Genomic DNA, 22,135 nt, shown 5'->3' on the forward strand with positions numbered 1-22,135 from the left:
ACGTGAAGACCAATCCAGGAGTTGTGCCCTAGCTGCAAGGGGGAGACACACGTGGCTCGGCAGTGCCTGTGTCCTGGTTTGGCCCTGGTATGCTTTGTATGGCCGGGAACGGGAGGCCTGCCCACACAAGGCAGCTTTGTTGTTGCCTGGGTTGGCTGACTGACGTAGCAGTATCCGAGGGCACCCTTGTGCGCGCTGGATGCGCAGAGCACCACCCGCGAGTGCGCTGGTTCCCCAGCTTGCCTTCTCTGTTCCTGCTGTTCCTAATTGTTCCTCCTGCTGTCGTCCCCCAGATTGTACGTGTCAATGGACAGACTGGATTGATGTGAGTTACCCAGACAGCTCTGACAGAAATGGCGGTGACAATGAAACCTTTGAGAATATTCAGAAGCACAATCCCTCCTGGGTCTGCGTGAAGGCGGAGAATATTTCATGCAGAGCAGAGAGATTCCCTGATGTTCCCATTGAAGATTTGGGACAGATCGTGACATGCGATGTCAGCACAGGCCTCATCTGTAACAACAGGGATCAGACCGTAGGAGGTACATCTCTGGTGCCGGTCTGCTACAACTATCAGATCAGTGTCTGCTGCATCCCCAACCGACCCGAATGTATTCCAAGTACCACCGCCAGCACCACGACGGCCCAACCCCCGTCCACAACGAGCACAGTGTCCTCTACAACCCCATCAACAGCCACTCCCACGTCAACAGCGTCGAAGCCTCCCACCAGCACCACCAGCACCACCATCGCCACCACCTCAGTGTCCTCCAGCAGCACCACCAGCAGCACCCCGGGGACAACAACGATTGTTACTGGCCAGTCAACACCCACCCCAACTACTGCAAGCACATCCACGCCCACACCGACATACACCTCCACCCTGCCAACTACCTCCGCACAAACTAGCTCCGCACAAACTATAGGTACTTGTCTGCTCTGTGCTGGCGTGTGTTGCCTTGCTGTGGGAGAAACAAAGGTCCTTGAGCACTTCAGCTTGTGCCTTCTGTATGGGATCGGGGGTGGCAGTCATTTTTGTGGGTTCCCAGCAGAGGCATGTGCCCAAATCTAGTGCTTGGGCTGGCTTCTTCAGAAGCGAGGAGGGTGCAGGGGTCCTGGGTAGAAGGTCTTGTGTTCCCTGAGTCAGCAGTGCTCCGAGGAGGCTTTCTGTTCAGGTGCCTCTGCCCAGCTTAGGCAGACACTGTACTGGTGGGAAGTCTTGCTTTTGCTGCTGTCGGATCCCGTCCTTCAGCTGGAGAGAGCGTACTGAGCGCGACCCAGGTTGTGCAATGGGAGTGGGGCTTGATTTTATGGCACTGCCACGTCAGGCAGTGTTTGGGTGCAGCCATGCAGACTTTCTTCCCTTTCTTCTTCTGCATTTCCTCTGTGGCCATTGCCGCCACTCACTGGCGGTGCTGTCTGTAAGGAAGCTTAGAAGGTGTTCCCGCAAGGGTCTGGGGAAAGGTTTCAGACTGCGGACTGACCCTTGATACGGAGCATGGCTCTGGGCAACCGGGCTCTTCCAGCGTTCCCGGGAGCGTTGTTCTCCAGCTGTCTGCGCGCTGCTGGGAAGCAAGCTACCGTTTTGGCAGCAGTGCGTGTCCTGTGCCTGCTTCCTTTGGGGTCATGAGCCCCCCTGGTGTTCGGTTTGTCCCCAAGACAGTGAGGTGGTGTGAGTGGCACAAAAAGGTGAGGGAGTGGCGGGAGTCCCCGTTCAGTCCTCCTCCAGCTCGTGTGTTGCCCTTATGCGAGTGCTTTTTGCGCACGTGAAGACCAATCCAGGAGTTGTGCCCTAGCTGCAAGGGGGAGACACACGTGGCTCGGCAGTGCCTGTGTCCTGGTTTGGCCCTGGTATGCTTTGTATGGCCGGGAACGGGAGGCCTGCCCACACAAGGCAGCTTTGTTGTTGCCTGGGTTGGCTGACTGACGTAGCAGTATCCGAGGGCACCCTTGTGCGCGCTGGATGCGCAGAGCACCACCCGCGAGTGCGCTGGTTCCCCAGCTTGCCTTCTCTGTTCCTGCTGTTCCTAATTGTTCCTCCTGCTGTCGTCCCCCAGATTGTACGTGTCAATGGACAGACTGGATTGATGTGAGTTACCCAGACAGCTCTGACAGAAATGGCGGTGACAATGAAACCTTTGAGAATATTCAGAAGCACAATCCCTCCTGGGTCTGCGTGAAGGCGGAGAATATTTCATGCAGAGCAGAGAGATTCCCTGATGTTCCCATTGAAGATTTGGGACAGATCGTGACATGCGATGTCAGCACAGGCCTCATCTGTAACAACAGGGATCAGACCGTAGGAGGTACATCTCTGGTGCCGGTCTGCTACAACTATCAGATCAGTGTCTGCTGCATCCCCAACCGACCCGAATGTATTCCAAGTACCACCGCCAGCACCACGACGGCCCAACCCCCGTCCACAACGAGCACAGTGTCCTCTACAACCCCATCAACAGCCACTCCCACGTCAACAGCGTCGAAGCCTCCCACCAGCACCACCAGCACCACCATCGCCACCACCTCAGTGTCCTCCAGCAGCACCACCAGCAGCACCCCAGGGACAACAACGATTGTTACTGGCCAATCAACACCCACCCCAACTACTGCAAGCACATCCACGCCCACACCGACATACACCTCCACCCTGCCAACTACCTCCGCACAAACTAGCTCCGCACAAACTATAGGTACTTGTCTGCTCTGTGCTGGCGTGTGTTGCCTTGCTGTGGGAGAAACAAAGGTCCTTGAGCACTTCAGCTTGTGCCTTCTGTATGGGATCGGGGGTGGCAGTCATTTTTGTGGGTTCCCAGCAGAGGCATGTGCCCAAATCTAGTGCTTGGGCTGGCTTCTTCAGAAGCGAGGAGGGTGCAGGGGTCCTGGGTAGAAGGTCTTGTGTTCCCTGAGTCAGCAGTGCTCCGAGGAGGCTTTCTGTTCAGGTGCCTCTGCCCAGCTTAGGCAGACACTGTACTGGTGGGAAGTCTTGCTTTTGCTGCTGTCGGATCCCGTCCTTCAGCTGGAGAGAGCGTACTGAGCGCGACCCAGGTTGTGCAATGGGAGTGGGGCTTGATTTTATGGCACTGCCACGTCAGGCAGTGTTTGGGTGCAGCCATGCAGACTTTCTTCCCTTTCTTCTTCTGCATTTCCTCTGTGGCCATTGCCGCCACTCACTGGCGGTGCTGTCTGTAAGGAAGCTTAGAAGGTGTTCCCGCAAGGGTCTGGGGAAAGGTTTCAGACTGCGGACTGACCCTTGATACGGAGCATGGCTCTGGGCAACCGGGCTCTTCCAGCGTTCCCGGGAGCGTTGTTCTCCAGCTGTCTGCGCGCTGCTGGGAAGCAAGCTACCGTTTTGGCAGCAGTGCGTGTCCTGTGCCTGCTTCCTTTGGGGTCATGAGCCCCCCTGGTGTTCGGTTTGTCCCCAAGACAGTGAGGTGGTGTGAGTGGCACAAAAAGGTGAGGGAGTGGCGGGAGTCCCCGTTCAGTCCTCCTCCAGCTCGTGTGTTGCCCTTATGCGAGTGCTTTTTGCGCACGTGAAGACCAATCCAGGAGTTGTGCCCTAGCTGCAAGGGGGAGACACACGTGGCTCGGCAGTGCCTGTGTCCTGGTTTGGCCCTGGTATGCTTTGTATGGCCGGGAACGGGAGGCCTGCCCACACAAGGCAGCTTTGTTGTTGCCTGGGTTGGCTGACTGACGTAGCAGTATCCGAGGGCACCCTTGTGCGCGCTGGATGCGCAGAGCACCACCCGCGAGTGCGCTGGTTCCCCAGCTTGCCTTCTCTGTTCCTGCTGTTCCTAATTGTTCCTCCTGCTGTCGTCCCCCAGATTGTACGTGTCAATGGACAGACTGGATTGATGTGAGTTACCCAGACAGCTCTGACAGAAATGGCGGTGACAATGAAACCTTTGAGAATATTCAGAAGCACAATCCCTCCTGGGTCTGCGTGAAGGCGGAGAATATTTCATGCAGAGCAGAGAGATTCCCTGATGTTCCCATTGAAGATTTGGGACAGATCGTGACATGCGATGTCAGCACAGGCCTCATCTGTAACAACAGGGATCAGACCGTAGGAGGTACATCTCTGGTGCCGGTCTGCTACAACTATCAGATCAGTGTCTGCTGCATCCCCAACCGACCCGAATGTATTCCAAGTACCACCGCCAGCACCACGACGGCCCAACCCCCGTCCACAACGAGCACAGTGTCCTCTACAACCCCATCAACAGCCACTCCCACGTCAACAGCGTCGAAGCCTCCCACCAGCACCACCAGCACCACCATCGCCACCACCTCAGTGTCCTCCAGCAGCACCACCAGCAGCACCCCGGGGACAACAACGATTGTTACTGGCCAGTCAACACCCACCCCAACTACTGCAAGCACATCCACGCCCACACCGACATACACCTCCACCCTGCCAACTACCTCCGCACAAACTAGCTCCGCACAAACTATAGGTACTTGTCTGCTCTGTGCTGGCGTGTGTTGCCTTGCTGTGGGAGAAACAAAGGTCCTTGAGCACTTCAGCTTGTGCCTTCTGTATGGGATCGGGGGTGGCAGTCATTTTTGTGGGTTCCCAGCAGAGGCATGTGCCCAAATCTAGTGCTTGGGCTGGCTTCTTCAGAAGCGAGGAGGGTGCAGGGGTCCTGGGTAGAAGGTCTTGTGTTCCCTGAGTCAGCAGTGCTCCGAGGAGGCTTTCTGTTCAGGTGCCTCTGCCCAGCTTAGGCAGACACTGTACTGGTGGGAAGTCTTGCTTTTGCTGCTGTCGGATCCCGTCCTTCAGCTGGAGAGAGCGTACTGAGCGCGACCCACGTTGTGCAATGGGAGTGGGGCTTGATTTTATGGCACTGCCACGTCAGGCAGTGTTTGGGTGCAGCCATGCAGACTTTCTTCCCTTTCTTCTTCTGCATTTCCTCTGTGGCCATTGCCGCCACTCACTGGCGGTGCTGTCTGTAAGGAAGCTTAGAAGGTGTTCCCGCAAGGGTCTGGGGAAAGGTTTCAGACTGCGGACTGACCCTTGATACGGAGCATGGCTCTGGGCAACCGGGCTCTTCCAGCGTTCCCGGGAGCGTTGTTCTCCAGCTGTCTGCGCGCTGCTGGGAAGCAAGCTACCGTTTTGGCAGCAGTGCGTGTCCTGTGCCTGCTTCCTTTGGGGTCATGAGCCCCCCTGGTGTTCGGTTTGTCCCCAAGACAGTGAGGTGGTGTGAGTGGCACAAAAAGGTGAGGGAGTGGCGGGAGTCCCCGTTCAGTCCTCCTCCAGCTCGTGTGTTGCCCTTATGCGAGTGCTTTTTGCGCACGTGAAGACCAATCCAGGAGTTGTGCCCTAGCTGCAAGGGGGAGACACACGTGGCTCGGCAGTGCCTGTGTCCTGGTTTGGCCCTGGTATGCTTTGTATGGCCGGGAACGGGAGGCCTGCCCACACAAGGCAGCTTTGTTGTTGCCTGGGTTGGCTGACTGACGTAGCAGTATCCGAGGGCACCCTTGTGCGCGCTGGATGCGCAGAGCACCACCCGCGAGTGCGCTGGTTCCCCAGCTTGCTTTCTCTGTTCCTGCTGTTCCTAATTGTTCCTCCTGCTGTCGTCCCCCAGATTGTACGTGTCAATGGACAGACTGGATTGATGTGAGTTACCCAGACAGCTCTGACAGAAATGGCGGTGACAATGAAACCTTTGAGAATATTCAGAAGCACAATCCCTCCTGGGTCTGCGTGAAGGCGGAGAATATTTCATGCAGAGCAGAGAGATTCCCTGATGTTCCCATTGAAGATTTGGGACAGATCGTGACATGCGATGTCAGCACAGGCCTCATCTGTAACAACAGGGATCAGACCGTAGGAGGTACATCTCTGGTGCCGGTCTGCTACAACTATCAGATCAGTGTCTGCTGCATCCCCAACCGACCCGAATGTATTCCAAGTACCACCGCCAGCACCACGACGGCCCAACCCCCGTCCACAACGAGCACAGTGTCCTCTACAACCCCATCAACAGCCACTCCCACGTCAACAGCGTCGAAGCCTCCCACCAGCACCACCAGCACCACCATCGCCACCACCTCAGTGTCCTCCAGCAGCACCACCAGCAGCACCCCGGGGACAACAACGATTGTTACTGGCCAGTCAACACCCACCCCAGCTACAGCAATCACTGTCTCTACATCAATAATTATTACTCGAACACCGTCTCCTCCGCCTACAGAAGAACAAAGTAATTATATGAATTTATTGTCACTTTTTTGCATTGATTTTGGAGAAATCCAGCTTTCTTGGCAGCTAGTGATGTTTCTTACACATTTGTACTCTCAGGGAGTGCATTTGTTTTACATTTCCGGATGAAACTAATGTATCATAGAAGAGTTTAGGTTGGAAGTCACCTTTTTAAAGTTATTTGTTACAACTGCTGTGCCGTGCTCATGGTCATCTTTTATTACATGAAGTTCCTTGGAGCCCCATTCGATCTGACCTGAATAGGTCCACTTATTTGGCATCCACAACTTCACTGGGATTCCTGTTCCAGTTTCTCATCACCCTCAGAATAAAATTTTTTTCTCATGTCCATCTAAACCTAACTTCCTTCACTTTAAAACCGTTGCCCCTCGTCCTGTAATTAGAAGCACTGGTAAAATGTCTCTCTGTCTTTAAAAGTCTCCTTCATATATTGAACGGCCAATGTAAGGTCTCCCTGGAGCCTTCTCTTCTCCAGGCTGAACAACTCCAACTCTCCCCACCTGTTTTTATAGTGGAAGTGTTCTAGCCCATTGCTTCTTTTGTGGCCCTCCTCTGGAGTTGCTTAAACAGTTACATATATTTCTCTTACTGGAGACCCTAGAGCTGGATGCAGTACTCCAGGTGGGTTCTCGTGAGAGTGGAATACTCGACCCAGTCTATTCCACTCTCTACTTATAAGGCAGAGTGCATAATGTGTTTCTACTTCTCAGTTCTATTCCCTTTGGTTATTGTGAACATGAGGACTTTTTTATCCTGGTGCCTCTACCCAGCTTAGATAGTTACTGAACTGATGGGAAGCCTTGCTTTTGCTGCTGTTGGACCTTGTCTTTCAGCTGGAGAGAATATGCTGAGCGGGACCCATGTTGTGCAATGGCAGTGGGGCTTGGTTTCGTGGAACTACCATGTCAGGCAGTGTTTGTGTGCAGCTGTGCAGACTTTCTTCCCTTTCTTCTTCTGCATTGCCTCTGTGGCTATTGCTGCCACTCACCAGCTGTGCTGTCTGTAGGAAGGTTTGAAGGTTTTTTCCAGTAGGGTCTGGGGAAAGGTTTCAGACTGCAGGTTGCTTCTTGCTATGGACCAAGGCTCTGGGCAACTGGGTTCTCCCAGTGTTCCCATGAGCACTGTTCTCCAGTTGCCTGTGCAGCGCTGGGAAAAAAAGATTACATTTTTCCCAGAAACATGAGACCCCCTGATGACCCAGTGAATATGTCTCTGATAATACACCACTGGTTCCTGTATTTCCTTGTGCACGTGAAGGAGTGTGCCTGTCCTCAACTGAATGTGAATTTTAGTTGAAGGACTGTCCTTGTGGATTCTGTGGGCAGAAGGATTATATCTTGCTTTCTCCTATCCTCCAGCATTATAACTGCACTATTATTATGTAGGCAGTGCCTCTCTGTCTACCATGTATCTATTATATCATGTACTAAAAGCAAAAAGATGGCTTTGAGGCTGGCCTCTGAGTATTGTGAGTAATATATTAAATGCTAATCAAAAACGATTTTAAAGGAGCCTGCACTAAGGCCCAAGATGAAAACTGGCTTGGTCACATGAGAGGGAGAAAGCAGAGAAGTTAACTTGGGTTCCTAGCATGCCAAAATAGGGTGAGTAGTCTTAAAGATCTTGGAGTTAGGTATGGAACACAGATTGCTCCAGCAACTGCTCATTTTCAGTAGGATCCAATGACTGAGTATAATCAATGCTGGCATGAACATGGGACTTAGCACAGGGAAAAGTGTACTATCTGTAGAAAATAACATTACAGCAGTACAAAATTAAGCAAAAAGTTCACTGATCAACCCAATGAATTCCCCTGGATATAGGACTGCTGAACTCTTCTATACAGTAGAAAATTTTAACACTACTGACAGCTGTTCTATCTGACATTGATCGTTGATAAAGTGTTTACGTCAATATCTCCCAAGCAAGGTGTAGGACATTATTAATAATCCCTGTCTTAAGCAAAAGACATTAAGCAAACAGTTTCTGCCTTATTCCTGTCTAACTACCCTGTGCCCAGATTTCTTGAATTTCACTTACTTAGTAGAAAATAAATGCAAGGTAATAACAAATGTAATTTGTTGATTAAAAAAAAGAAAAACTGTTTTCTCCTTGTCTTACAGAGGGTACAACACCTGAATCAGGAACAACAACAAAGACGAGTACTACAGTTTCTTCTTCTGCTACTCCACTATCAACCACTAAAACAACAGGGATAGAAAGCACAGTGTCTACCATAGGCAACACTACTCAACACTCTACATCATCAGTATCAACAACTGAAGTGGTAGTCACCACATCTGAAGTCAGTGAAACAGGATGGACCACAAATATCACCACTTCAGGTCCCAGACCCCACACCACAACAACAGTAACAGAAACACCTAGCCCCAAGACCACTACCACCGGGACAGAGAGCCTTCCTACAGCATCGCATACCACCGCAGTCAGAACCACAATGGCAGGACCCACTCCCCATTCCACCACACAAGGAACAGAAACACCTAGCCCCAAGACCACTACCACCGGGACTGGGAGTCCTCCAACAGCATCATCTACCACCACCGTCAGCACGACAACGGCAGGACCCACTCCCCACAGCACCACAGGCATAACAGAAACACCTAGCCACAAGACCACTACCACTGGGACTGGGAGCGCTTCAACAGCATCACCTACCACCACCGTCAGCACCACAACGGCAGGACCGACTCCACATTCCACCACACAAGGAACAGAAACACCTAGCCCCAAGACCACTACCACCGGGACTGGGAGCCCTTCAACAGTATCACCTACCACCACGGTCAGCACCACAACGGCAGGACCCACTCCTCATTCCACAACACAACGAACAGAAACACCTAGCCCCAAGACCACTACCACCGGGACTGGGAGTCCTCCAACAGCATCACCTACCACCACCGTCAGCACCACAACGGCAGGACCCACTCCCCACAGCACCACACAAGGAACGGAAACACCTAGCCCCAAGACCACTACCACTGGGACTGGGAGCCCTTCAACAGCATCACCTACCACCACCGTCAGCACCACAACGGCAGGACCCACTCCCCACAGCACCACAGGCATAACACAAACACCTAGCCCCAAGACCACTACCACCGGGACTGGGAGCCCTTCAACAGCATCACCAACCACCACCATGGTCAGCACCTCAACAGCAGGACCGACTCCCCATTCCACCACACTAGTGACAGAAACACCTAGCCCCAAGACCACTACCACCGGGACTGGGAGCCCTTCAACATCATCACCTACCACCACCGTCAGCACCACAACGGCAGGACATACTCCCAACAGTATCACAGGCATAACAGAAACACCTAGCCTCAAGACCACTACCACTGGGACTGGGAGTGCTTCAACAGCATCAGCTACCACCACCGTTAGCACCACAACGGCAGGACCCACTCTCCACAGCACCACAGGCATAACAGAAACACCTAGCCACAAGACCACTACCACTGGGACTGGGAGCGCTTCAACAGCATCACCTACCACCACCGTCAGCACCACAACGGCAGGACCCACTCCTCATTCCACCACACAAGGAACAGAAACACCTAGCCCCAAGACCACTACCACCGGGACTGGGAGTCCTCCAACAGCATCACCTACCACCACCGTCAGCACGACAACGGCAGGACCCACTCCCCACGGAACCACAAGTGAAACAGAAACATCTAGCTCCAAGACCACTACCACTGGGACTGCGAGTGCTCCAACAGCATCACCTACCACCACCGTCAGCACGACAATGGCAGGACCCACTCCCCACAGCACCACAAGTGTAACAGAAACACCTAGCCCCAAGACCACTACCACTGGGATTTGGAGCCCTTCAACAGCATCACCGACCACCACGGTCAGCACCACAAAGGCAGGACCCACTCTCCACAGCACCACAGGCATAACAGAAACACCTAGCCCCAAGACCATTACCACCGGGACTGGGAGCCCTCCAACAGCATCACCTACCACCACTGTCAGCACCTCAACAGCAGGACCCACTCCACATTCCACCACACAAGGAACAGAAACACCTAGCCACAAGACCACTACCACCGGGACTGGGAGTCCTCCAACAGCATCACCTACCACCACCATCAGCACTACAACAGCAGGACCCACTCCCCACAGCACCACACAAGGAACGGAAACACCTAGCCCCAAGACCACTACCACTGGGACTGGAAGTCCTCCAACAGCATCACCTACCACCACCATCAGCACTACAACAGCAGGACCCACTCCCCACAGCACCACAGGCATAACACAAACACCTAGCCCCAAGACCACTACCGCCGGGACTGGGAGCCCTTCAACAGCATCACCAACCACCACCATGGTCAGCACCTCAACAGCAGGACCGACTCCACATTCCACCACACTAGTGACAGAAACACCTAGCCCCAAGACCACTACCACCGGGACTGGGAGCCCTTCAACATCATCACCTACCACCACCGTCAGCACCACAACGGCAAGACATACTCCCAACAGTATCACCGGCATAACAGAAACACCTAGCCTCAAGACCACTACCACTGGGACTGGGAGCGCTTCAACAGCATCAGCTACCACCACCGTTAGCACCACAACGGCAGGACCCACTCTCCACAGCACCACAGGCATAACAGAAACACCTAGCCACAAGACCACTACCACTGGGACTGGGAGCGCTTCAACAGCATCACCTACCACCACCGTTAGCACCACAACGGCAGGACCCACTCCTCATTCCACCACACAAGGAACAGAAACACCTAGCCCCAAGACCACTACCACCGGGACTGGGAGTCCTCCAACAGCATCACCTACCACCACCGTCAGCACGACGACGGCAGGACCCACTCCCCACGGAACCACAAGTGAAACAGAAACATCTAGCTCCAAGACCACTACCACTGGGACTGCGAGTGCTCCAACAGCATCACCTACCACCACCGTCAGCACGACAATGGCAGGACCCACTCCCCACAGCACCACAAGTGTAACAGAAACACCTAGCCCCAAGACCACTACCACTGGGATTTGGAGCCCTTCAACAGCATCACCGACCACCACGGTCAGCACCACAAAGGCAGGACCCACTCTCCACAGCACCACAGGCATAACAGAAACACCTAGCCCCAAGACCATTACCACCGGGACTGGGAGCCCTCCAACAGCATCACCTACCACCACTGTCAGCACCACAACAGCAGGACCCAGTACTCATTCCACAACACAAGGAACAGAAACACCTAGCCCCAAGACTACTACCACTGGGACTGGGAGTCCTCCAACAGCATCACCTACCACCACTGTCAGCACCTCAACAGCAGGACCCACTCCACATTCCACCACACAAGGAACAGAAACACCTAGCCCCAAGACCACTACCACCGGGACTGGGAGTCCTCCAACAGCATCACCTACCACCACCGTCAGCACCACAACGGCAGGACCCACTCCCCACAGCACCACACAAGGAACAGAAACACCTAGCCCCAAGACTACTACCACCGGGACTGGGAGTCCTTCAACAGCATCACCGACTACCACAGTCAGCACCACAACAGCAGGACCCACTCCCCATTCCACCACACAAGGAGCAGAAACACCTAGCCCCGAGACCACTACCACTGGGACTGGGAGTCCTCCAACAACATCACTTACCACCACCGTCAGCACCACAATGGTAGGACCCACTCCCCACAGCACCACAAGAGTAACAGAAACACCTAACCCCAAGACCACTACAACCGGGACTGGGAGTCCTCCAACAGCATCACCTACCACTACGGTCAGCACCTCAACAGCAGGACCCACTCCCCATTCCTCTACAGGAATAACAGAAACACCTAGCCCCAAGACCACTACCACCGGGACTGGGAGCCCTTCAACAACATCACCTACCACCACTGTCAGCACCACGACAGCAGGACCCACTCTCCAGAGCACCACAAGTGTAACAGAAACACCTAGCCCCAAGACCACTACCACCGGGACTGGGAGTCCTCCAACAGCCTCACCTACCACCACCGTTAGCACCACAACAGCAGGACCCACTCCCCATTCCACCACACAAGGAACAGAAACACCTAGCCCCAAGACCACTACCATCGGGATTTGGAGCCCTTCAACAGCATCACCTACGACCACCGTCAGCACCACAACAGCAGGACCCACTCCCCGTTCCACCACACAAGGAACAGAAACACCTAGCCCCAAGACCACTACCACCGGGACTGGGAGCCCTTCAACAGCATCACCTACCATCACTGTCAGCACCACGACAGCAGGACCCACTCTCCACAGTACCACAAGTGTAACAGAAACACCTAGCCCCAAGACCACTACCACCGGGACTGGGAGCCCTTCAACAGCATCACCAACCACCACCATGGTCAGCACCTCAACAGCAGGACCGACTCCACATTCCACCACACTAGTGACAGAAACACCTAGCCCCAAGACCACTAGCACCGGGACTGGGAGTCCTCCAACAGCATCATCTACCACCACCGTCAGCACGACAACAGCAGGACCCACTCCCCACAGCACCACAGGCATAACAGAAACACCTAGCCCCAAGACTACTACCACCGGGACTGGGAGTCCTCCAACAGCATCACCTACCACCACCATCAGCACTACAACAGCAGGACCGACTCCCCATTCCACCACACAAGGAACAGAAACACCTAGCCCCAAGACCACTACCATCGGGACTGGGAGCCCTTCTACAGCCTCACCTACCACCATCGTCAGCACCACAACAGCAGGACCCACTCCCCATTCCACCACACAAGGAACAGAAACACCTAGCCCCAAGACCACTACCACCGGGACTGGGAGTCCTCCAACAGCATCACCTACCACCACCGTCAGCACTACAACAGCAGGACCCACTCCCCATTCCACCACACAAGGAACAGAAACACCTAGCCCCAAGACCACTACCACCGGGACTGGGAGCCCTTCAACAGCATCACCTACCACCACTGTCAGCACCACAATGGCAGGACCCACTCCCCATAGCACCACAAGAGTAACAGAAACACCTAACCCCAAGACCACTACCACCGGGACTGGGAGTCCTCCAACAGCATCACCTACCACCACTGTCAGCACTACAACAGCAGGACCGACTCCCCATTCCACCACACAAGGAACAGAAACACCTAGCCCCAAGACCACTACCATCGGGACTGGGAGCCCTTCAACAGCCTCACCTACCACCACCGTCAGCACCACAACAGCAGGACCCACTCCCTATTCCACCACACAAGGAACAGAAACACCTAACCCCAAGACCACTACCACCCGGACTGGGAGTCCTTCAACAGCATCACCTACCGCCAGCATCAGCACCACAATGGCAGGACCCACTCCCCACAGCACCACAGGCATAACAGAAACACCTAGCCCCAAGACCACTACCACCGGGACTGGGAGTCCTCCAACCGCATCACCTGCCACCACCGTCAGCACCACAACAGCAGGACCCACTCTCCACAGCACCACAAGTGTAACAGAAACACCTAGCCCCAAGACCACTACCACCGGGACTGGGAGTCCTCCAACAGCATCACCTACCACCACTGTCAGCACTACAACAGCAGGACCCACTCCCCATTCCAGCACACAAGGAACAGAAACACCTAGCCCCAAGACCACTACCATCGGGACTGGGAGCCCTTCAACAGCCTCACCTACCACCACCGTCAGCACCACAACAGCAGGACCCACTCCCTATTCCACCACACAAGGAACAGAAACACCTAGACCCGAGACCACTACCACCGGGACTGGGAGTCCTCCAACCGCATCACCTGCCACCACCGTCAGCAGCACAACAGCAGGACCCACTACCCACAGCACCACAGGCATAACAGAAACACCTAGCTCTAAGACCACTACCATCGGGACTGGGATTCCTCCAACAGCATCACCTGCCACCACCGTCAGCACGACAACAGCAGGACCCACTCCCCACAGCACCACAAGTGTAACAGAAACACCTAGCCCCAAGACCACTACCACTGGGACTGGGAGTCCTTCAACAGCATCATCTTTGAGACCATCCTCTCTGGAGCCTACACCTAGCACTACTCCATCACTACCATCAGGATCGACCACTCCCATGTCAGCCACCACCTCTGGTACAACTCCAACCAAATCTTTTGCCACCACTTCAGGAACAACCTCTAGCTCTTCTACCACAATTACTGCAACCACCACCACCTCCACAATTGTTTTCTCTGGCTCAACTAGTACTTCTGGGCCAACTGCAACATCAAGTGCAGTCACCGTTGCAGGAGGTTCTACATACAGTACAGTTACTCCACTCAGCACTTTAAGTTCAACTGCAAGTCCACCACCAACCACTCCTGGAAAAAATTGTTCTATTTTCCCTAATGAATCTTATGCGGTGAGTAGATTTCTACTTTGGATGGAGACTGTGCATATAATTTCGATGTTGGTAACATAAAGAGTAGGTGTTAATCTGGATAGTCCATTGGATTTATTTTCCTGAGTATCAGCAGTACTTCCAATGAAATTTGTTTTGATGGCTTATATGCTGCTGTTAGTTCTTCAAGGATAGTTTTTAAAAGGCTTTCTTCAAGGAGTTAGATCACAACTCAGTGTTCATCTTTATTGTAGGATAGCATTGATGAGGAGATAACCAAGGCCAAAGTGGTGCCAAGCTATCTTTTCTGTTTCTGCTTTTGAATATGTCCAAAGTGGGGAAAAGTTGTTTCACCATTAGCAGTGCAGTCCAACAAGAAAGCACAGGGCTGAACTAGTCTGAGTTTGGAATGAGTCATACTTAGTCATAGTCTGTTTTCAGGAGAGAATTGTGAAACAGATCACGGCTTTCAAATGCTTGTGAAACTGCTCTCAGAGTTCTGAGTTTTTTGGAACCCTCTACCTCTGACACAGACAAGCTAACGTCTTATACATTTCTAAAGCTTCCTCACATCTAAAGATGTCTACAAACTTGCTCAGTAGATCTGCAGGGATAAAAATTATACATGCATGGTTGAAAATACTGGTCAAAGGTAGAAAAAATGCATACTATCACAACACATGCATGTAATTTTCTTAGACATTGCTCCCCAAATAGCTGATGTTCACTGTAGCTTCAGCTTTTAAACTGTTCTAGGCATTCAAGGAAGAGCATTGATCATATATTGATCACTGATATTGATCAGTGTCTTTCACTCTTGATTAGAAAGGGAATCTAGGTGATGAGATCAGATAAGACATCTAATTTTTAGATAGTCGAAACTAAAAAAGGCAATTCCCAATTTAGTTTATTGGCCTGACTTTTATAACTAATGCTTTTCACTTAGGAGTTCTCAGTAGCGCTAGATCTTCTTACAGGCCTTGATGGTGTTGACTGCTGCACTTGTTTCACATTGTCAGACTTCTGGTGGGTAAAAGTTGTCAATAAACATATGGTGCTTTACAACTCTGCAAAATGTATTCAGGCATAACTGTTTTCAGTCTGACTGCTTCATAAGGTTTCTCTCTCTCTTCCCTCTCCCCCTCTCTTTCCAAACACAGCCAGGGGACACATGGTGGCTCTGTAACTGCACTAAAGCAATATGTATAGAAGACAATGTAGTTGAGGTGATTCCCATAATCTGTAATCCGCCTCCTAAACCTATATGTACCAATGGGCTTTCTCCTGTACGAGTTATTGATGAGGATAAATGCTGTTGGCACTGGGAATGTGACTGTAAGTATATATTTTATTGAATATTTTTGTCTTGTGGGAACAACACTAGTGTCAAGTGCAACAATATTTATATAATTTTTACAATAAGTATTACTCAAGGGTGTGACCCTCAGGCATCCAGTATTGGTCTGTTTTAAGTGCTTCATTGATTCTTTTTAGTTAATCAGGATATTTTACTTAATTTGATTGCCATCATTTCTACATAACTGTTTTGTTAGTAGGATAAATTGGTCTCCCAAGGCAAGATTAAAATGTCCAGGTGCAGACATCTGTAGGCCAGAAGCCTACATATAAATTACTTCTTCAGACTACTGGTAAAGGAGTTTCTAGGGTGCAGTTAATCTTATTCTCAGTTGTCTACCAGAATTAAGTCAGATGAACTGTGCTGAAAGCACCTGTTTTCCCCTGTTATAGGTGAGTTATTGATAATAAGCTCATGCATTGACATATACACTTAAAAACTTTAAATGCCTAAAGTTAGATAAGATGAATTCTACACTGACAGATATTGTTTGTAGTCTGATCTGATTCTGTGTGTTGTCATAATAAGCTAACCTAGCTATATGTTTTTGTAGGCTACTGCACTGGCTGGGGAGACCCACACTACCTGACTTTTGATGGACTGCCATATAGCTATCAAGGGAATTGTACATACGTCCTTGTGGAAGAGATTAATAAGACAGTTGATAACTTTGGTGTCTACATTGATAACTACCATTGTGATGAACGAGATAAGGTCTCCTGTCCTCGAACACTCATTGTGAGACATGAGACACAGGAAGTGCGCATGGCAACAGTCAAACCAAATACTGCACAAGTAGAGGTATTGGAGAACGTTACCTTTGATTTCTTGATTAATACGTTAACACAGCATCAACCTGATAATTCTATTCACAATGTTAGAAAACAAAACCAAACCAAACAAATAAACAAAACACATACACACACAAAAGAAAAAATAAAACACCAAAACAACAACTGAAAAAAAGGAATCTCTGTTTTAGATTTAATACCAGATTGGATTATGAAATAGGACTGCTTTTTTGATTCTGAATATGGGAAAAAATTCTACAACTCTTGACTTTCTTGTCTCAGATATCATCTTTCCTGAATACAAAAACGTGGACAGTTTGCTAGGAGTTCAACATATAAGATAAATCAATTTATAATCAGTATTAATATAACAAAGGAAAAGAAAAAATGCTGAATGCAAGGATACAATACAAACTAGACATAACAATAAAGTACTGGGCCTAAAAATTTGTAAATAGTACCATTACTGGCTTTGCTTGGCATCACCTTTTTAATTTTTCAGAATAGGGGCCCTTATGTGTTTATTTAATTTATAACCATGATGACTCAGCTTTGAGGCTTCAAAATTGGGTGAGAAGTATTTTTTAGGCTTTTGTGGGGTTTGCTTCATTTATTTTTGTATATCACCATCTGGGAATATTACAAGTTAGGTTGCAGCATATTATTGAAAATTTGCGATGTTTTTTTCTCCAAAACAAAGCAGTTGCTGAGTAAATGTAGTAGTGTTAGTTCCATAGGTATATCATGGCTACTGCATTTAAATAAATAATACAGATTTTGGCTTAATTCTTTATTTTTTCCTACAAGCATGTTCACTTCATGCCAAGAAAGTTAAAAACTTGTGCACTAGGAATTTAGGATAATTTTGTATTACACGTTCATGGGGTGTCCTCAATGCCATAGTCACTCTAATAAATCTGTTGAGTGTTAGAATTTAGGTGGTTTAAACTCTGAATTGTAGCCTAGTTATCAGTGGCTGATAAACCCGTTCTTTGGCTCAGAGAAGGAAAGTTTGACTTTCCAATATCATAAAAAGTAACACAGAGACACTTGTTGCAAACTAAAAGCACATTACTTGCCTATACATTCTATCTCCAATGCAAAGTAATGAACAATCAATTGTTTAGTTCTAAAGTCAAACTAAATATATGTCTCTTTTCTGTTTTCTTTTATTTATTAGGTGACAGTAAACAAACAGCCAGTGGCTTTGCCTTATAAAAAATTTGGCTTGAGCATCTATAAGTCAGGCATAAATCATGTAGTGGAAATTCCTAGACTAGAAATGAATGTGACCTACAATGGCTTGGCCTTTTCTGTCAGAATGTCCTACAGACTGTTTGGCAACAACACTCAGGGACAGTGTGGTAAGGCTTACTCTTGTAATTTTGGTACTCCCAGAAAACCACAAATAGGTAAATGGCAGCCCTGACACAAAGATGAATGGAATTTTATAACAAATTTGTGAGTGGATTCTTTCTCCTCTGACTAATTTTAGGTACTTGCAATAACAACACGGCAGATGACTGCATGTTGCCGAATGGCAACATTGCAGAAAACTGTGAAATCATGGCAGATCATTGGCAAGTTGATGATCCATCCAAACCACAGTGCTCTCCGGGCCTAGGTCCTACAAAAGCACCTAGCACAACCCCAGGACTGCCTCACAACGGAAGTGTCATCTGCGAGCTTCTTTTGGGAAGGTAGACATTCCTCTGAGGTTTATAAGCCTTTGATCTTCAAATTAAATGGCAATTTTAGGATTCATTTCTCAATAAAAAGTGTTTCTAACTATTGCTTCATTTCTTGTAGCTTTGTGGGTTGCTTCCATTCTTTTTACTGATTCTAGATGTTGCTCTTTGCTGATAGTTTTCTTCTAGCCCTCTGGCTGCTACTCAATAATATTCATGTAGCTCCTGGATAGAAAATACTGGTGACTGAGTGTTTATTAGGTGAGCAGAGAATACTTTAAAGTACGTTGAAAGGTTACAATCTAGACAGGTGTTCTTAGTAAAAATCTCTCAGTAATTGTTCTCATTCACATCTGCTTAAGCATCACTGTTGCCACATCATAACATGTTAAGCACATTGAAGATTTCATGGGTTATTCAGTAACTAATAATGATATGTGTTTCTGTTTCTAGTGTGTTTGAGCCGTGCCATCACTTTGTCCAGCCTGAAAAGTTTTATGCAGCCTGCATTTTTGATACTTCCGTACTTCCCGACCTAGGCCTGGAATGCTCAAGTCTGCAGGTCTATGCTGCCATTTGTGCTGATCAAAGTGTATGCATCGACTGGAGAAATCATACTAATGGTGTCTGCTGTAAGTATTTGGTCATTTATCTTGAACTATTGGGAAGCTTATATGGAACTGTTTCAGCAATAATGTCCTAAAGGTAAGTCACATCGCTTTCTGAGCAATGAAGACACCAATAAATCACACCAATTGCTTTCCTTAAGTAATTGTATGGGTAACATTTTTAACAACGTAAATAATAAGTGAGCCTGCAAAAATATACATCTATTGACTGTGCCAGCAACACCTTTATCAGTAGATACATTTTTGTACACAGACAGTTTTGTGTTTTGCAGGCATCAGCATTTCACTCTATGTTCAGTGATATATGCATTCATTTTCAGCTGTAGTGAGACGAGAATGAAGAGTAGGGATACACTCCCCTTTGAGAACTTGCACAAAAGAGACCAAAATTATGAAAAAGTTGTAATAAAGATGTAGACTTTGGGCTTTATCTCCTTAATGTAAAGTAGGTGCTATATCTTTATGGTGAAAATGCAGAAAAGAATTCCACTCAGAGACATGAGACTGATATCTCTTTCTTTGTGGTGATTTTTTTGTTTTTATCTTTGTTTCTCAGATTGTCAAAGATACATAAGAAAATGAGTAGTCAGTGTTTAATTTCTTGGTATGAGGTCAATGGGGCTTTCATATGATACTGCTACTAAGCTCTTTCTTTTATTCTCATGTTCCAGCTTATGAATGCCCGGCAGATAAAGAATACAGAGCATGTGGTCCTATTAAAGAGATAACCTGCAAAACAAGGTAAATAATTCCTTCCCTGTTAGTTATAGCTCATACAACTATTGAGTCATATCTAAGGCACAGGTGTATGAGTGAAATCAACCTCCTGTCATGCCTTAAATTAACTATCAGATTTGGTACCACTTTTCTCATGATCCTGAATCTGGATGCCTGTATTGTTTATGTTGTTTGGATATACCAAACTTAAGCCCTGACAATTCTTAAATGCAAATGTGCACATCATGTACCACTGTAACTTCAGTGAAAGGTTATTTGTAATAATCTTCCTCTACATGCCTATGACAGTAATGGTGTTCCTCTGAACATTTTGTCTCATACAGTCAACAAAATGAAACTTCAACTAAACAAATGGAAGGCTGTTTCTGTCCTAATGGAACAATGCTGTATGACTCTGGTGTGGATGTCTGTGTGAAAACCTGTGGTGAGTTTTACTGCTTCACTTGAATGCATGTTTGTTTCCTCTTTGTGGTTTCCTTCTCATGCATGCAACACAGATCTGACTGTATGCGGTACTCACACAATATATAGTAGAGATGTCTACTGTTATATGAGTAAATGGAGATTTATTTTCATATTTTTCACAGGCTGTGTTGGAGTGGATAAGAAACCAAGAGAGGTATGTCGCCTTGTGCTTTTATATTTCTACTAGAGGCTGGGGATGGGGAGAGGAGAGTGGTCTTCACTGGTGCAGTCTTGTTTTGTGGTCTCCCAACTTTTCACTCCTGTTTTTACATCTGTTCTTTTTAATTGATAACCATGCAATCACTCACTTTATTTTCTTTAATGACAGTTTGGGGAAAAGTTTACAGTAGACTGTCAGGATTGCATTTGCCTGGAAGGTGAAAATGGCATTGTATGCGAGCCTCATGAATGTGCCAAACAAAGCGAGACAACTTGTGATGGAGAAGGCTTCTATGAGGTCAATGAAGTCAATTCTGAAGACCCTTGCTGCCCCATTGTCACCTGCAGTGAGTTTATACTTCTGGTTGTGGTCTTTCTTTACCTTTTAGGAATAGAAAGAAGAGAACTGAACTAGATTAGCAAAAGAGACATACATCAAGGAGCCACAAAATCTTCCTTCATCCTTATTAAAATTAGCTTGCATAGTGTTAGGGAAAATACATTCTGATATTGCAATGTCTCAGCATAACTGAATTTACAGTTATGGGGCACAGCATAATGGAATCTTCAGTTCTTTAATTCAAGTAAAATGCAGCTAGATTATGGAATTCTATGTGGGTTTTCATTTTTTGGTAGTTATCCACAATCTTGGAGAAAGAGTACTGAAACAGTTGTCCACTACTTGTCTGCAAATAATTGTGATACTTTTTAACACCAGGTAATAACATTAGTACAAAACATTTCATAAACTAATGTAGTCCCCCAATATAGTGCCTGGATTCACTAGGAAAAAATGTGTTCTCTTTCTACAGCTTGTTTCTTTGGAGAGGATATGGAGTAGTTCCTACCATCTATCCTAAATACTTTGATAGATGCCTGTTTCTAGTAGCAATGATTTAGTGGATATTGTACCTTTATTTTTTTTCTTTTTCAGAATGCAATACAAGTATGTGCACAACTGAAGCCCCCAGGTGTACACTGGGATTTGAAGTTCATTCTCATATTCCCAGTGGACAATGCTGCCCTGTATACCAGTGTGGTAAGTCCCTTGGAAATAGATTACAATGATTAGCATTAAATACTACATAATTTAGCATCATACTTAGTAAGACTGTACATAATAGCCTTTTTAAGGAAGTAATAAAAAGTCAGATTCTACAAATTAGCTACTAATAACATCGATTACTACTGTTATGATTATGATAGACAACTGTGAAATCCAATATAGCTCAGGTGGCTCAAGTTCAATTTTCCTGGTTGCAAGTACATGTAAGAACAGCTGCAGAATTAACTGGGACTGTGGTGTCAGCTTAACTATGAACCAGACTGCATGTATTGGGCCAAATCTTCCTCCCTTTATGCTCATGCAGTATTAATTCTTACACTTTATATATGTCATATCTGCTACTAGAAATGGTATTTAACCATATTGTATTTAGCCATATGCATTGTGATTCATTGTGGAATAAATTAGTCTGAGTAGAGTGGGGTGAAGACCCTTCCCCCCCCCCGCCCCCCCGCCTCCTATCTAACCACTTAATTCCTTGCCTGTTAACAGTTCCTAAGAGGGTTTGCGTACATCAGAATGCTGAGTTCTTGGTAAGTTCCTATTTCAATAGTCTTCTGAAAATGCTTAAAAGACCAGTTAGTATACTTTATCAGA

At 48.3% G+C, this 22,135-nt stretch overlaps 1 protein-coding gene across 2 annotated transcripts in view; it reads left to right on the top strand.

The window, feature by feature from the left end:
* The window catches only part of MUC2 (mucin 2, oligomeric mucus/gel-forming), a 61,539-nt gene that overhangs the window by 34,290 nt on the left and 5,114 nt on the right, over positions 1-22,135 (top strand). For both annotated transcript variants that reach the window (XM_065065066.1, XM_065065067.1), the window contains exons 33-48: positions 294-926; positions 2,058-2,690; positions 3,822-4,454; positions 5,586-6,203; positions 8,347-14,666; positions 15,806-15,980; positions 16,556-16,803; positions 17,974-18,157; positions 18,289-18,493; positions 18,935-19,113; positions 19,782-19,851; positions 20,172-20,272; positions 20,436-20,467; positions 20,642-20,819; positions 21,407-21,511; positions 22,031-22,071. In XM_065065066.1, the coding sequence (XP_064921138.1) occupies positions 294-926; positions 2,058-2,690; positions 3,822-4,454; positions 5,586-6,203; positions 8,347-14,666; positions 15,806-15,980; positions 16,556-16,803; positions 17,974-18,157; positions 18,289-18,493; positions 18,935-19,113; positions 19,782-19,851; positions 20,172-20,272; positions 20,436-20,467; positions 20,642-20,819; positions 21,407-21,511; positions 22,031-22,071 (10,355 nt within the window). The remainder of the gene's footprint in view (positions 1-293; positions 927-2,057; positions 2,691-3,821; positions 4,455-5,585; positions 6,204-8,346; positions 14,667-15,805; positions 15,981-16,555; positions 16,804-17,973; positions 18,158-18,288; positions 18,494-18,934; positions 19,114-19,781; positions 19,852-20,171; positions 20,273-20,435; positions 20,468-20,641; positions 20,820-21,406; positions 21,512-22,030; positions 22,072-22,135) is intronic.

This window comes from Columba livia, chromosome 5 (genome assembly GCF_036013475.1).
Source record: "Columba livia isolate bColLiv1 breed racing homer chromosome 5, bColLiv1.pat.W.v2, whole genome shotgun sequence".
Lineage (NCBI taxonomy): Eukaryota > Metazoa > Chordata > Aves > Columbiformes > Columbidae > Columba > Columba livia.